We start from the raw sequence: 15,936 nt of genomic DNA on the forward strand, positions 1-15,936 counted from the left end.
TTAGCTACTTCTGGCAACTCCTTGTTCTTCTATAGTTTTGAAGCGATTTGCATGCAGAACACCTAAAATGCCTTAGGGGAACGAGGTGTGCCAGTTGGTCTACCCTGTATTTTATTTTTTGTTTTTAATCTAAAGCTGTGTTTACTAAAACATAAGGATCTATTAATCAAAACTACCACAACGACTGCTTCTTCAGCTATGTCAAAAACACCAGAGTATCTGGCCCTTGTGTGTGCATGTGTATGCTTTAAATTTCCTTTATTTTTCCTTCAAGGATTAATATTTGGTTTTGTTGAATGTGCTTCAACTTTCATAATATCCTATTCTGTTGCTTACTAGGCTTTTGTTTTCTCTTTAACATTAAACCTCTTAATCATTTAAAACATACTTGAAGGTCTCTTTCATAGTGGTCTATTTTTTTCTGATTTTTTAGGTCCAAACTCTCCTTGTGGTTGCTCCTGCGACTTTTCCTTCATGAAGGTTTATTTTCACCCACGACTTGCAGCTGCTAACCACGGTTCCGACTTCAGCAAGAGCTGGCCGCCCAGAGGAGCACGGCAGGTGCTGGGCTGTGGGTGCCCATGGAAGGCTCACGCGAGCCTCTGCACGGGTCTAGGGGCTTGATCTGCACCAAACTTGTTTTAAAATTTTTAAATGATTTTAGATTTCGAGAGAAGCTGTAAAAATAGTGTTTCTGCATGTCCTTTACTGACATTAAGAGAAGTCTTAGTAATCCTAGTAAAGTTAGCAAAACCAACAAAATTAACCTTTGCACAATACTGCTGACTAGCCTAGGGACTTTATTTGGGCTCCACTGTTTTTTTTGTTTGTTTGTTTTTCCTCTAATGTCATTTGTTTTGTTCTCACTGCTCCAGGATCCCATCCAGGCTTCCACATTTCATCTCCTTGTTATGTTCTACGGCATTTTGTTCCCTTGGCTTTCCTCCGTTTCCAGGCGTTGTCTTGGGTTTCATAAACAACTCCAGGTTGACCCTATTACCTTTCAAGATTGTGCAGACTTTGATCTTCTCATTTACCTTTCTAGATTGTAGAGTCCTAATCTTTTAATTCCTAAATGAATCTGCAAGCATCAATTTGATTAGTGCAAAACACAGTGAGCAGAAGGGGGTGGCACCAACCCAGGGGAGTGAAAACAATTCTGCGAATTCCACAGGCTGACGAGACTCCTTTCCACTTAATTCCTCAGAAAATCAAAGTCGTAGGTGTTCTCGCCAGGGCCACAAAAATTAGAGAAAAAGATCATCTCCTTCAACCATCACATTTCACAAATGAGAAAAATGATCACGTTACAAAGGAAAGAAACAGAAAAATATCACTTGACACCAATTCATAGCATTTATTGACATTTCCATTTAAAATGCTAGGAAAGCAGTATAAATTGTAAACATGGAAACCAAACACTTGCATAAATTATTTCAAAAACTCTACAGCACATTAGAAAACAGTGCAGCTAATTGAAGGGTAGAAACATAACTGACAAATAGAAGGGAAGGTTCGATTACTAAATCATATACCCACACTGAAATTTAAGTGCCCGTTTGAGACCAGCAAACCATGATTGTCAAGTTCAAGTTGCAGTATTGATGCCACAAGTGGCCTCAATTGACTCTGCGTATTTTCGTACATTATCACTCACAATCCAGGAAGGAGAGTGCAGGAAGAGTCAGAGGAACGTGGACCTTGACAAAGTAGGAGGAGACAAGCAGGTATCCCAGAATGGCTCTGCTGAGCCTCCTTTCCTGCAAGGGTAATGAGCCCAATCTCCATGCTCCTTCGAAGATGCTCTGGAGGAGGGCTAAGCAGAGTGTATACCCCTTCCTGAAATGAGCCCTCTGGTGCTTAGAGCAAGTGCGTTAATCGGTGAAAGCCTCCTTCTTTCCCCCCATGAACAAGAGGAACAGCACAGGGTGTCTGGCTTGAACTTGGCCCTGTGCTCTTCCTAACTTGCACACTTAGGTTGTCAAGTCATGAATACTTGAATCAGGGGCATGAGACCCTTCACGACGCTCCAAGTTGTCCAGAAAGTTCTGGTGGAATCAGGGACCAAGCGACTCAAATCTCTGTCCCTTCTACTATTCACTCTTTCTTTAAATGTGAAGTGGCCCCAGGGCAGAGCAACCCAGAGGAAGAAAGGCAAAGCAAGGAGCCTGCATAACTACCCTGTGGGAAACTAATTTGGACTAGACCACCTCAGTTTAAGACATTCATTCCTTCTCTCACTTGCTTGCGGGTTCCTAACTTTGTTTCATGTTTCCAAAGGCATTTAAAATGCTTTTCCTAAATTTCAATGCTGCTGCGTGTTCTTAAGATAAATTCTCAAATGTACTGTTAACACACACAAGCATGGAATTAGGATCGTACCGTGAGGTTTCAGTTTTCAAGTCTTTTTAATATTAGAGAGAGGAGTCCTAAGCACTGAAAGTTGCCTCCAAAAATATCAAAAGAAACCTGAAATATACACACCCCTTATTCATTAGGTAGTAAGTGTGAGCCTGTTACATTTTATGAGTATGTTACAGCAGTTGCTCTTAGAAACCCCTCTCACCTGTTACAAGAATATCCATTAATGTGTTGGATTAAATGTCAGAATGAAGTTCAAGTTACCATCCCATAAAAATGCATTTTGTGATCAAATGGTCAGTGTGCAGGTACAGAAGCAGACCCCCTCACCCTCCCGCCGGGACAAATGTGGATAAGTAGGCTCTGGAGACTGGCTTTGGAGGTAGAAATGGAATGGCTGCAACTCACCTCGAGCAGAGGTCAGTGTGGTACTTAAGACTGGAAGCCCCCTTCTCCCCTGCCCAGAACCTCAACCAGCTTTCCTTTCAACCAGCAAATTCATTCATGTCTGAGAATCCAGTAGGAAAGGGGACGGGAAGTTCATGTAATGATTAACGTGTGAATTACTGCAAAAGCAAATCGGTGTCCGAGTGACCGGTTTGGCCACTGGAGCACTAAGAAGTGCGAATACAGTCAACACTGACCCTGTACACAGTTAAATGGGAGGCTCAAGAAGCACAGCATTACCTGTTTCGGCCCAAAGCCTTCAGGTGCCCCTCTCACCTGTGCTTTGCATCACAGGCCTCATGCCCTGAAAAGTCGGGTTGGCAAAACCCGCTTAGTCTGCTGCTCAAAAGTCATATGCCACCAAAATCAAACCATATTCTGAAATTAAATAAAATCTGGAGAAAAATTGTGTAGGTAGCTACAAAGAAGTGGAATGGATTTATTTATAACCTACTCTGCTCCACAAAGGATTTAATGTGGTTTTAGGGCTGACCACTGAGATCGGCTCTACGCCATAAACCTTGGTGGAATTCTTGCAATATTTTCATACTTTAGAATTGGTTCCTCCAGCAGTTCTTGGTACCTTTCTCTTCCCTCCTCCAGACTGGATCTCTTGCTGAGCAGACCTTCTTCTCGGACCTGGCCATTTTCTTGCTGTACTACTGCAAACCCGTTCTCACAGTCCCATTTCCTCCTCTTGTTTTATTAAAACTCCTTACAGAGTGCGGTTAGGGATCCTGTCCTCATACTGCAGCAGATCATCAAGTTCATGTTCAATGACAGCTTCGCCCACTTTCTACGTCCTTCCTCAGGCCTACTCCCAGCTCTTTCCTTGCCATCTCACCAGCTCCCCCGTCTTCATTACAATAGCTTCTCAAGTGGGCTTCTCCCCAGAACCCCGTGGTTTCCAAAGTGCAACTTCCCTTCTCCTGAGTGAGTACCCAACGCACCGGTGTATTTTCAATGAATCTTTCTGACGTTCACACCACATTATGTATCTGTATCTTCTTCTGTCTTTTATACCCATCTGTGCTATCTGCCTTAGAGTCTAAGATCTCAGAACACAGGGCTCATGGTGACTTTTTTGGTGCTACAAACAGCAAAAAATCATGAGCAGAAAGATGTTTGATAAACACTGTTTTGAAATTAATGGCAACGGAAGCAAATTTAAAGCAAATCGGGAGAGAAGAAGAGACACACGGAGACCTTAGTTTTGCTCTGGTTACCTCCACGTGAATTCATTCACTGGTAGATGACAGCGTATCAGACTGTCCAATTCCAGTGCAATCATACAGATAACATCTTACATTTCACCAAGCTTTGTGCTCCCTCCTCAAAGGCTGTTTGCACATATGAGCACATGTGAATCTCAAAACAAGAAATTCTGGGAGGTGGGCAGGGGAGGTCTGTTCTCATTCAGCTGATGAGGAGAATGAGGCTCAGGAAAGGACCTGACACAGCAAGTTGGTGACAGAGTAGTCTCTGAAAACGATCATTTCTCCAACTCTCTCTAAAACTGTAACTCAACTTCATAGCTTGCATTATTACCACTAGAACTTTCAAACGAAGGAAAAAGAGACACAAAATTTAACTTTTCATTTTAGAACTCCAAGGCCACCCACGATCGACATGAGGACCTTTCTTTTAAGTAGATCACGTTAACTGAGCGTCCGGAGATCCATTTGGGTGTGGTGCTCCCCACAACAGTTAGTCTGTCCTGAGTTCTGTGACAGGTAGACTGCTGCAGGTGTTCAGAGAACACAAGTGCAGACCAAGTATGGTTTACGACCAACTCACGAACGTTGTGATCCCACAGGCCTGCTCACACCACACCACACCCTGCCGGTTATCACATGTTATCTTTGGTCTTGACATTTGCTTAAAAGTGTATCAATTCTAAGCACAACAATACAGGTAGAATCCTTTCATGCTCATCTGAAAGGCATCAAGATCCCCTACTGCAGCTCCCTGGAGAACAGACATCTGGTTCTGTGATGGACACAGGAGGTAACGATTCTTAGTACACTGGGTACAAACACAACACTGAGCAGAACAGAAGGGAGCCTGTGTTTATTCCACTTGCTGTCACACAGTCTGAACTCACTGTAAGGTGTCCCAAATAAAATTCTGCTTGGGTATCAGGAAACCTGGTATTTCTGAATGACATGCAAAGTACTCCTCCATTTTGGGGAGAGTCTGGTATGCGACCAAGACTGAGAGGTAAGAAATCAAGCCCAGAGGGGGGTCTTCTCTCCCACACTCCTTGGAGCCTTTGAGGGCTGCCTGAAAAGGGGTCTCCGTCCCTTTAACATCCTCGAGAGACTTCCTCTCCTGCGCCCCTTCTCTTCCAGAGGGGCAGGGATGAAATGGCTACATTTAACTTCCCAGAAGCGAGATGCCCTGTATCGTAAGACCATCTGACAGACTTCAATGAGGAAGCGCTGAAACATGATTCTGGCCCCCAGTGATTACATTTTGGAAACCTATTTCAGCTGTTGCAGGGTTCTTAAGACTTGATGCAGATTTTGATTCCTCAGAGTCCTGAATTCTGCCTGTTGATTTGTGGTTAGTTACAAGTAATAGTTGATCTAATAAAAAAGGATTCAGAGTGGAAATCAGTTATCTGTTTTTCTTCTGAACTTCACTCAAGTACCAGAAAGCAGAACGGCCCTTATTATTATGATCCTTCCTCGAATCTGGGAAGTAGGGAAATGTTTACTTCAAGAGTGAATCTCAAGAGAGGCGATACCCTCTGTCAGGCCCCAAGGATGTAAGATGGTTTTAACAGTCACTCAGCGGTCGTGCACAATAAAATCAGAAACTGGGAGCAACTCCCTCCTTTCCCTTGTGGTCCTCAAGGCTCCTCTTTACATTTCTTGATTTATTACAGAGAGGCTGGACCGAACTCCATTTCATTTCCAGGTCTTGAACACAGAGAACGTGATTACTAGAAATGCACTCGTGCATAACAATCTGTTGGCCCTAGGAGTTTTCATAGACAATTTTTGCTCGTGGGAGATTTCTCATTCAAATGTGATTTGCGAGCAACTCATCAGCTAAGTGCAAGGGTTAGTTATGACCTCCTGAAAGCCGCCTCCTCTAGCACTGGCCTTACTGATGGCATGCGCTGAGACGGGATGCTATTGACAGTCACATGCGCCCAATTCATTAAACAGCAAATACACTTAAGAATGTAAATCTAAACTTCGATATGTATTTTGAATAACCAAATAAATAGTAACGTTTCCCCTCCCTGCGCTGGGAGGTTTGTTTGTTTATTTTCTCCTCCCTAGGACAAAATGAAATCCTCAACATACTCTTCCACCGAAAAAGCCAAAGTTTGCATTTCACAGACATAAAGGTGAAGGGGGCCCTCGGAGCTGTAGCACCAGAAGTAGAAGGAAAAATGCAGATGATGGCTTCTTTTGGAATCATCAGGCTCTACAATCTATCATTTGGTTTCTCACTAGTAGCTTTGTAAATTCCCCAACAGTCTTAGTATTTTTGTTGTTAATACGACTATTAAAATAAGTTCCTATGGAGAAAAAGAGGAAAATCAAGCTGTTAATAAAATGTCTTCAAATCTCTTTTCTCAAAAAACAAAGCAGCAAGTTCATCATACAAACCAGTCTGAATCACATCTTCCCACAGAAACGCTGGATTCCAATAATCCCTAAACCATCTACACAATTTTCATCCTTTACCTTTAAAAAGGAGACTAATTTAGTGATTTTTGTTAGCTTAGTCTTATGGTTTGTCTTCATGAAGTGCTGCTGGCTTTTGGCCAAAAGTACGTAAATTTCGACTGAAACCCAAGTGGTCAAAAAATTGCCAACCGATTAAAAGCATCATGAGCTGTCATGTGACTTATGGCATCTTCTAAAATTGCAACTTGCTCCCTTACATGGGCGCCTAGCCCAGGAGATGCACATCCTCTTACAAACACCCACTCAGTTGATTTCCATTTAGTCTTGCTTCCACGGGAAGCAGATACTTGGCAAATCTGCAAGGCGAGGCCGATCAGCTGTGGAAGTTCTGCACGGCGGTCTGTTTCTGGGAAAGCCGGAGGAGCTCCTCGCGGATCGCTTTGATGAGAGAAGCCGAGGAGTGGCCGGGCTGGAGGTCTTCTGTGGAGCTGGTGGCGTAAGCCAGCCCCGCGCCCTGCAGCCCCCTGTGTGGGAGGTTCCCAGGAGGAGCGGAGGGCTCCCTGCCTGAAGTCCTTGGCACCTGGAACAGCGGTGAGGAAGAATACTCCTGATGGCCAAGCATGTGCGTCTGAAAGAACATGGCAAACGTTACTGTATTTCCCATGTAAGAACAGCAGGGAAAGTCAAATTCGCTGGTGGTAGGTGTACTCCCAGGACGACTTCTGACCACTGCCCACCCACCCTGGCTCTCCAACAAGGCCTCAAGGTGGGCTGGACAGACTGTGGAAGAAGTGCTGGAGGGGGAGCAGTACAATAAAGAAACCCTTGGACTTCACAGATGCCTAATAAATACTTGCTTAAAAGCAGACAGAAGGAATGATGAGGTTGGCCAAGTCTCTGGGCCTCTATGTGTGGAGGTCAGTGGTCCACTGGGAGAACAGGAAGGGACCTAGAGAGCTGGGGTCCCTTCCCTGAGGAGGTGAAAGGTCAAATGAGGGCATCTGAGAGCTGGAAGAGGTGAGCAAGTCCCTGCAGAGCAAATGACAAGAACTGCCTCTGCTCTGGGCCTGGAGCTTTGGGAGGGTGTGCCTGTGACACATGCTGAGACCACAGAACATGCACAAGATCACAAAATCGTTTTCCATTTTATTCATGTGTGTCTATTGACTGTTCTGCAGACCTTTTTCTTTAAAAAGTTATCTGCACTGGGGTACCTGGGTGGCTCAGTCGGTTTAAGTGTCTGACTTCAGCACAGGTCATGATCTCGTGGTCTATGAGTTCGAGCCCCCCGTCGGGCTTTGTGCTGACAGCTCAGAGCCTGGAGCCTGCTTTGGATTCTGTGTTTCCCTCTCTCTCTGCCCCTCCCCTGCTCATGCTCTGTTCTCTCAGTCTCTCAAAAATAAATAAACATTAAAAAAAAAAAGTTATCTGCACTGGGGTACCTGGGTGGCTCAGTTGGTTGAGCGTCCAACTGTTGATTTTGGCTCAGATAATGATCTCAGGATTCATGGGATCAAGCCCCATGTCAGGCTTTGCACTAAGAGCACAGAGCCTGCTTGGGATTCTCTGTTTCCCTCTCTCTCTGCCCCTCCCTACACGCTCTCTCTCTCTCTCTCTAAAAAATAAACATTTTAAAATAGTTATCTGTACTGTAACACACGAGAGTTTTGCCTATATTTACATAATATAAATTAATCTGGCATTCATTTGACCAGAATTATTACTTTTCAGTGATTTTTTTTCATATTTTTTCAGTGAAAAATCTCTCTTTGGATGTACATATAAGTACTAAATCTGTGGTTTCACTTATGCTAAAAATTAGCCTAATGGTAAACATGGCGTTCAAGCTCTAGAATATTCCTACATTTCACGTTTCCAAATAGTGATAAAAGAGGCAGTATAAAGTGAACGCTAGATCTGATAGGAAAACACAAAGCACAGTAAAAAAATAAGCTGGGCACAACGAAGGCAGAAAAAGAAAAGTGTGAGCAAATGTCAAGTAGACACCTGAGATTCTAAGTATAAGAGCATATCTGATAGGGGAAAATTACATTCTGGAGTTAATTTTCTTTCTCTGAATAGTAGAACCATCTGGCCATGAAAAGAATTTAGTGTATCTGCTGGAAAGACACATAAATGCATGTAAAAGTCTTGAGAAAAATGAAGGAAATCATTTGTGGAAATTACCTGTGCCCGTATTGACTCCATTCCTACAAAGGAGCAACCAAAGCAAGGAGAAGCCTCTAAAAGAAACCCTATGCGGGGTGCCTGGGTGGTGCAGTCGGTTAAGCGTCTGACTTCAGCCAGGTCACGATCTCGCGGTCCGTGAGTTCAAGCCCCGCGTCAGGCTCTGGGCTGATGGCTCGGAGCCTGGAGCCTGCTTCCGATTCTGTGTCTCCCTCTCTCTCTGCCCCTCCCCCGTTCATGCTCTGTCTCTCTCTGTCCCAAAAATAAATAAAAAACGTTGAAAAAATAAAAATAAAAAAATAAAAAAATAAATAAAAGAAACCCTATGCCTTGGAATGCTCCAACCTGTGAGACTACGGCAGAAGCATCTCGTGGGGGTCAGAATGGATATGACGTTGATTAGCCCACCACAAAGCACAAATGGTGAGCAAGTAGGCATGTGAGATCATACACGTGTATACAACAGTAACACCAAAGATCAAGTCCAGATTTTAGTCACCTACAGGTTCACATTCTCTACTTGAAAGTTAAAATCAGTGAGACAGAAAGCAGAATTGTGGTTGCCTGTAGCTGGGGGAGAGGCAAAGGGCACTTAGTGTCTAATGAGCACACACTTCCCATTTTACAAGATGAAAAATGCCAAGGAGATGGATGGGGGTGATGGTTGTGCAACATCATGAATGTATTTGAAACCACTGAGCTGGGAACTGGGAAGGGTTAAGATGGTAAATTTTATATTATGCGTGTTTTACCACAATATAAAAAAATTGGAAAAATTTTCAAAGTAGCTGTTACCTATAGGTCTCTGCCCAGATTTTAATGTAACGAACATCACTTTTATTACTTTTTCTGCAAGGTTATTTTCAAAAATTCACTACTTTAAGTCTAAAATCTGCCTCAAGAAAGATGATACACTTTTGAAAAGTTCAATGCCAGTACTCTCCCCCTCTCGGTGGGTGGGAATTTATGATCTAAAAACTGCAGGCAAAAATACACTTACGGAGAAAAAAGTGAGGGAGTTAGTTACAACTTTTATGTATGTAGGTTTTAAAGAGTGATCCTCAAAGCAGAGGCAGAAGCAGCTAAATTAAGTGATTATTCCGTGATGACCCACACACAAGATACTCACAGCCTCTCTTCGGCCCGCTTCATCCTCCCCGTAGGAAGGCCAGCCTGGTCCCCCATACTGGCCGCCTCTGCTCGGTGGGATTTCCACTGGCTGGGCTCCAATTCTGCTTGCAATCCCCACCTGTGTCAGGTGCTGAATCTGGGAGCCTGAAGGAACAGAGCGGGCACTTGGGTCAACACTTGTTGAGAAGCGAAGTCGCCTGGCAAGACGCTTGGGTTTTGACTATAGATCTTCCTTACGGACAAGGGATACAAGCGTTGTTCAAACACGGCCCCAATTCCATCTCCAGAGGATGATACTTCCTAGGAAAAACGGACTGTGGATTTCTTGGTTCCTCTTACTTCCGTTTAATACGGTGCCTAACAGTGATGTTCTTATGCTCCTATATAGACATCAGAGGACGGGGAATAAAGGCTATAGCAGAGGGCCTTTCCACTCATTTCCAAGAGGTTATAAAGAAGGATGATCTTATTGATTCCAAAGAAAGAAGGGAAAGGTTTTGGAGAAAGCTGAAACCTGGCTCCTGTGTGCTCGTGTTTCTGAGACTCACGAGGAGAGAAAATACAGTATGTATTTGTTCTTAAAAGGCAGGGTGTGTATTTCTTTGATTTCAGAATGTTTACGTACATTTATGTTCACTATATTTACACTGTTTCCACAACTTAGGCATGTCATAATTAAAATTTTAAAGCCACCCACCCAGCCTCTTCAGGGAGCTATGCTGATGGCAAAGCCAGGAGTCTCTCTACAGCTCATTCTCTACACGTAGACAAGCTGTGGCCTCGGGGAGCTATGAAGGCCAGGCTGTAAATGACATATTTTCCTACTCCATCAACTTATGGCATATGGATATATCCCTACTCCATAGATTAAGGGAGACAAAAAAAGTGACCTTTAAGCTCTGGGGAATCAAATACTTGTTCCCAAACGCTCCCAGGATCATCAAATCCGTCTATGCTGTGCAGACTGGCCCTACGAGGTTCAGAGATTTCAGAGGTAGGGAAGGGGGCCCTCTCCTTCTTCCAGCCTTCTCCTACTCTAGCTGTCAAAGTAACAGCCTCCATGAACCAAATACATGTTTTTAAACAAAGGAATGCCACAGTTTCATTTGGATGTGTAATAACTAAATGCTAAAGGTCAGAAAAAAACCTGCTAGGCTCCTGTCAGAGCAATGTACCCAGAAGAGCTCTTGCCAATTACTGAAGTTTCATAAAATTGATTCAAATTATCAGGACCAGGGCACCTGGTAGGCTCAGTCAGTTAAGTATCCCACTTCAGCTCAGGTCATGATCTTGCAGTTTGTGAGTTCGAGCCCCATGCTGCACTGCCAGTGCAGAGCCTCCTTGGGATTCTGTCTCTCTGCCTCTCTCTCTGCCCCTTCCCCGCTTGCACTGCCTCTCTCAAAATAAATAAACAAACTTAAAAAAATAAAATTATTAGTACCATCAGTATGGTTTGCTCAACAGATACTGGTTGAGCAAAACCTGCAAAGAACAAAAATGTAGCACGCTGTTCCCCAGCATTTACCAAGGTGCACACAAGTGCACAGACAGAAAAGCATACCTTTGTGTTAAAAGTGCAATGGTAGTCGAAATCATAATTCAGACACAATTCTGTATCTTGCTTTGTTTACTTAACAATACGGCACGGGCTTTCCCCATGATTCAAGTGGGGCATCACGCCCAGGAAGCCCGGGTTTGCATTCCAGCCCTGGCAGTGACAGCCCTGTGACCTTGGGCAGCCGGCTACCACTCCCACTGAGCCCTGATGCCTCATTTCTCACATGGGGAAAAAACACCCACTTCATGATGTTATTTTCAGAATTGAAAGAGATAAAATAGGTCAAGTACCATAAACATAAGAGGCAATTGGGAAATCTTAAATCCTCTTTTTCTGATTCCTTTTGAGCTCTTCATTTTAAATAGCTACACACTTGGGGACTTCCAGAGAAGGTGGCGAAATAGAAGGATCTGAGGCTCACCTCGTCCCACACTGACACCGAGATAACACCCACATCAGTGTAAATAACCCAGAAAACGACCTGAAGTCTGGCAGAACAGACTCTCCACAACTAAATAGTGAACATAGTGAAGAGGCCATATCCAAAAGGGTAGGGAGGGCAGAGGCATGGTCAGGAACCAAATGGACCCTCCAGATTGTCCTCAGGAGGGAGGGTCACTTCAAGTATAGAAAAGGGTGAGGAGCAGACCCCACACCAGGCACCCCAGGCACAGGGGACTCGAACTGGGAAGACAAACCCCCTTATCGTTTGGCTTTGAAAAACCAGAGGAGCTTAACTTCATGAATTCTTACAATCAGTGGGGTTGAACACCCGAAACTTTAAAAACAAGCAGACTCAACTCTGGTAGTCAGAGGGCAAGAGGAAACTGAGTCTCCACCCTTAAAGAGACAAGACAACAAACAGCTCCACTTAGATACAGCATAGAAGCAGCAGTTTGAAAAATGCCTGGGATATAGAGGTGTCACTTCCCTGCCCTGCCCCTCAGCCTATATAGGTGACACCTGCGGGAACCAGTGCAGCACAAATACTCTCCACCGAGCTCGCTAACAGTGCCCTGCACCCCTGCACTCTTCTGTGGACCTACCCCCTCCCACCCACCCTTAGCACCTCTCCAAAGTGGCTCCAGGTTCCTCCCAGGGCAGAACTGAGAAACCTTGCTAATACCAGGCACCCTATTCCCGCATTCTCCTGCAGACACACCCCCTCCAAAATGCCCTTGGCAGGAGTCCATCCAAAGAGGGCCCTGAGTGTGGCAGTGTGCCAGGAACCCTGAAAGGTTCCACTCTTTTTTTTTTTAATTTATTTTAAATCCTAACCATTTTCAACATGCTGTGCCACATATGTCTAGTTTTTCTTTCTTAGTGGTTCATGTTTTGGTAAAGCTTTCTTTGCCTCTGCAGATGTACTGATCTCTCTTAATATGTTACACCATCTTTGTTGTAAAAATACAAGTCAGAAGGCATAGTCCTTAATATTTCTAATTTTATTTTAATAAAGGGAATCGGTTTCCTGGCATGTAGCTAGCCAGGTCTTCTTAAAAAAAACAAAAACAAAAAAAAAAGCAAACAAAAAACTCCACAGGATAAAAAATGAGAATAGATTAAGGGAACTCAGCAATACAATCAAGTACAACAAGATTTGCACTAGAAGGATCCCAGAAGGAGGAGAGAGAGACAATGGGCCAGAAATTTATTTGAAGAAATAAGAGCTGAAAGCCTCCCAAATCTGAGGAAGGAAATAAAAATCCAGATCCTGGAGGCAAGGAGAGCCCTCCACAAAATCAACCCAAGGAGGTCCACAACAAAACACATAGTAATTAAAATGGCACAAAGTAGTGATAAAAAGAGAGTTTTAAAAACAGCAAGAGAAAAGAAAACAGTTACATACAAGGGAAACCCCATAAGGCTATCAGTGGACTTTTCAACAGAAACTTTGCAGGCCAGAAGAGAGTGGCATGATATATTCAAAATGCTGAAAGGAAAACAAAAACAAAACCTGCAACCGAGAAACACTCTATCTAGCAAGGTTATCATTCAGAATAGAAGGAGAGACAAAGAGTTTCCCAGACAAACAAAAGTTAAAGAAATTCACCACCGCTAAACTAGCCCTACAAGAAATGTTAAAGGTGATCTTTGAGTGGAAACAAGAGAACATAAGCACGAATAAGAAAAATAGGAAGCACAAAAGCTCTACAATTAAGCATAACCATAAAAATCAGTCAAGGGATTTACAAAATAAAAGGATGGAAAATATGCACCATATACCTAAAACACGGGAGGGAGAGGAGTAAAAATTTAGTGCATTCAACTAAATGGGTTCAACTTCAAGTGACGATCAACTTAATATAGACTGCAATATGCATAAGACATTCTTTTCTTTTTTTTTTTTAATTTTTTTTTTTTTTTTTTTTTTAAGGTTTATTCATCTTTGGGACAGAGAGAGACAGAGCATGAACGGGGGAGGGGCAGAGGGAGAGGGAGACACAGAATTGGAAGCAGGCTCCAGGCTCCGAGCCATCAGCCCAGAGCCCGACGCAGGGCTCGAACCCACGCACCGCGAGATCGTGACCTGAGCTGAAGTCGGACGCTTAACCAACTGAGCCACCCAGGCGCCCCATGCATAAGACATTCTATATAAACCTAATGGTAGCCACAAGGAAAAACCAGTAATAAATATGAAAAAATAAAGAGAAAGGAATTCAAGCATATCACTAAATTAAACCAGTAAACCACGAGATAAGAGAGTAAGAGAAGACGAAAATAGAAAAGAACTACAAAAATACTGTAAAACAAGTGACAAAATGACAGTAAGTACAAAGCTATCAATAATTATTTTGAACGTAAATGGACTAAATACACCAATCAAAAGATGCAGGGTGACAGAATGGATAAAAAAGCAAGACCCATCTATAAGGTGCCTACAAGAGACTCATTTCAGACCTAAAGACACATGCAGACTGAAAGTGAAGATATGAAAAAATATTTATCATGCAAATGGAAGTGAAAAGAAAGCTGGGGTAGCAATACTTATATCAGACAAAATAGACTTTAAAACAAAGACTGTAACAAGAAACAACGAAGGACACTACATAGTCATAAAGGGAACAATCCAACAAGAAGATATAACAATTACAAATATTTATGCACCCAACATAGAAGCACCCAAATACAGGAAGCAGCTATTAACAAACATATAGGAAGTATCAATAATACAATAACAGTAGGGAATTTAAACACACCACTTACATTGTTGGATAGATCATCCAAAGAGAAAATCAACAAGGACACAGTGGCTTTGAATAACACATTAGACCACTTGGATTTAACATACATCAGAACATTCTATCCCAAAACAGAATACACATGTTTTTCAAGTGCACAAGGAACATTTTCCAGACTAGATCACAGGTTAGGCCACAAAACAAGTCTCAACAAACTCAGAAAGAATGAAGCCATACCATGCATCTTTTCTGACCACAATACCATGAAACTAGAAATCAACCACAAGAAAAAAATATGGAAAGACCACAAATACACGAAGGTTAAATTCTTTTGAAGTGCACAAAGAACATTCTCCAGAATAGATCACAGGTTAGGCCACAAAACCAACAAGTCTCAACAAATTCAAAAAGACTTAAGTCATACCAAGCATCTTTTCTGACCACAATACCATGAAACAAGAAATCTACCACAAGAAAAAATATGGAAAGACCACAAATACATCGAGGTTAAATTACATGTTGCTAAACAATGAATGGGTCAACCAAGAAATCAAAGAGGAAATCAAAAAACACAGGGAGATAAATGAAAAAAAGAAAAACAACCACAATGGCCTATTATCTTTGGGATGCAGCAAAAGCTGATCTAAGAGAGAAGCCTATTGCAATATAGGCCTACCTCAAGAAGCAAGAAAAATCTCAAATAAATACCCTAAGCTTACACTTAAAGGAGCCAGAAAGAGAACAAATAGAACCCAAAACCAATGAAAGGAAGAAAATAATAAATATTAGAGCAAAAATAAATGAAATAGAAACTAAGAAGATAATAGAACAGATCAATGAAAAACAGGAGCTGGTTCCTTCAAAACGCAAACAAAATTGATAAGCCTTTAAACCAGATTCATCAAAAAGAAAAAAAAGGACTCAAATAAACAAAATCAGACACAAAAGAGGAGAAATAACACCAACACCACAGAAATACAAAGGATTCTAAGAGATTACAAAAAAGTATATGCCAACAAATTGGATAACCTAGGAGAAATGGATAAATTCTTAGAAACAAATAACCTCCCAAAACTGAATCAGGAAGAAATAGAAAATTTGAGCACACTGATTACCAGTAATAAAATCAAGTCAGTAATCAAAAAGCTCCCAACAAACAAAAGTCTATGAAAAAATGGCTTCACAGATTAATTCTACCAAACATTTAAAGAATACTTATTCTTCTCAAAGTATTCCAAAAAACAGGAAGGAAAGCTTCCAAACTCATTCTGTGAGGTTAGCATTACCCTGATAAAGACAACACAAAAAGAGAAAACTACAGGCCAATATCTCAGATGAACATAAATACAAAATCCTCAACAAAATATTAGCAAACCAAATCCAACAACACATTAAAAAACTCATTTGCCACAGTCAAGTGGGA

General features: G+C 42.4%; 1 protein-coding gene across 4 annotated transcripts in view; it reads right to left on the reverse strand.

Annotated features, from left to right (window-relative positions):
- Positions 1–1,344: 1,344 nt before the first annotated feature.
- The window catches only part of KIAA1549 (KIAA1549 ortholog), a 135,922-nt gene continuing 121,330 nt past the window's right edge, over positions 1,345–15,936 (reverse strand). For 2 of the 4 annotated variants that reach the window (XM_042925976.1, XM_042925960.1), the window contains 2 exons: positions 9,772–9,917; positions 1,345–7,083 (listed from right to left, as the gene is read on the reverse strand). In XM_042925976.1, coding sequence (XP_042781910.1) covers positions 6,829–7,083; positions 9,772–9,917 — 401 coding nt within the window. In that variant the 3' untranslated portion in view covers positions 1,345–6,828. The remainder of the gene's footprint in view (positions 7,084–9,771; positions 9,918–15,936) is intronic. The other 2 variants (XR_006199058.1, XR_006199057.1) reach the window with 2 other exon arrangements.

This window comes from Panthera leo, chromosome A2, assembly GCF_018350215.1.
Source record: "Panthera leo isolate Ple1 chromosome A2, P.leo_Ple1_pat1.1, whole genome shotgun sequence".
NCBI classification, from domain to species: domain Eukaryota; kingdom Metazoa; phylum Chordata; class Mammalia; order Carnivora; family Felidae; genus Panthera; species Panthera leo.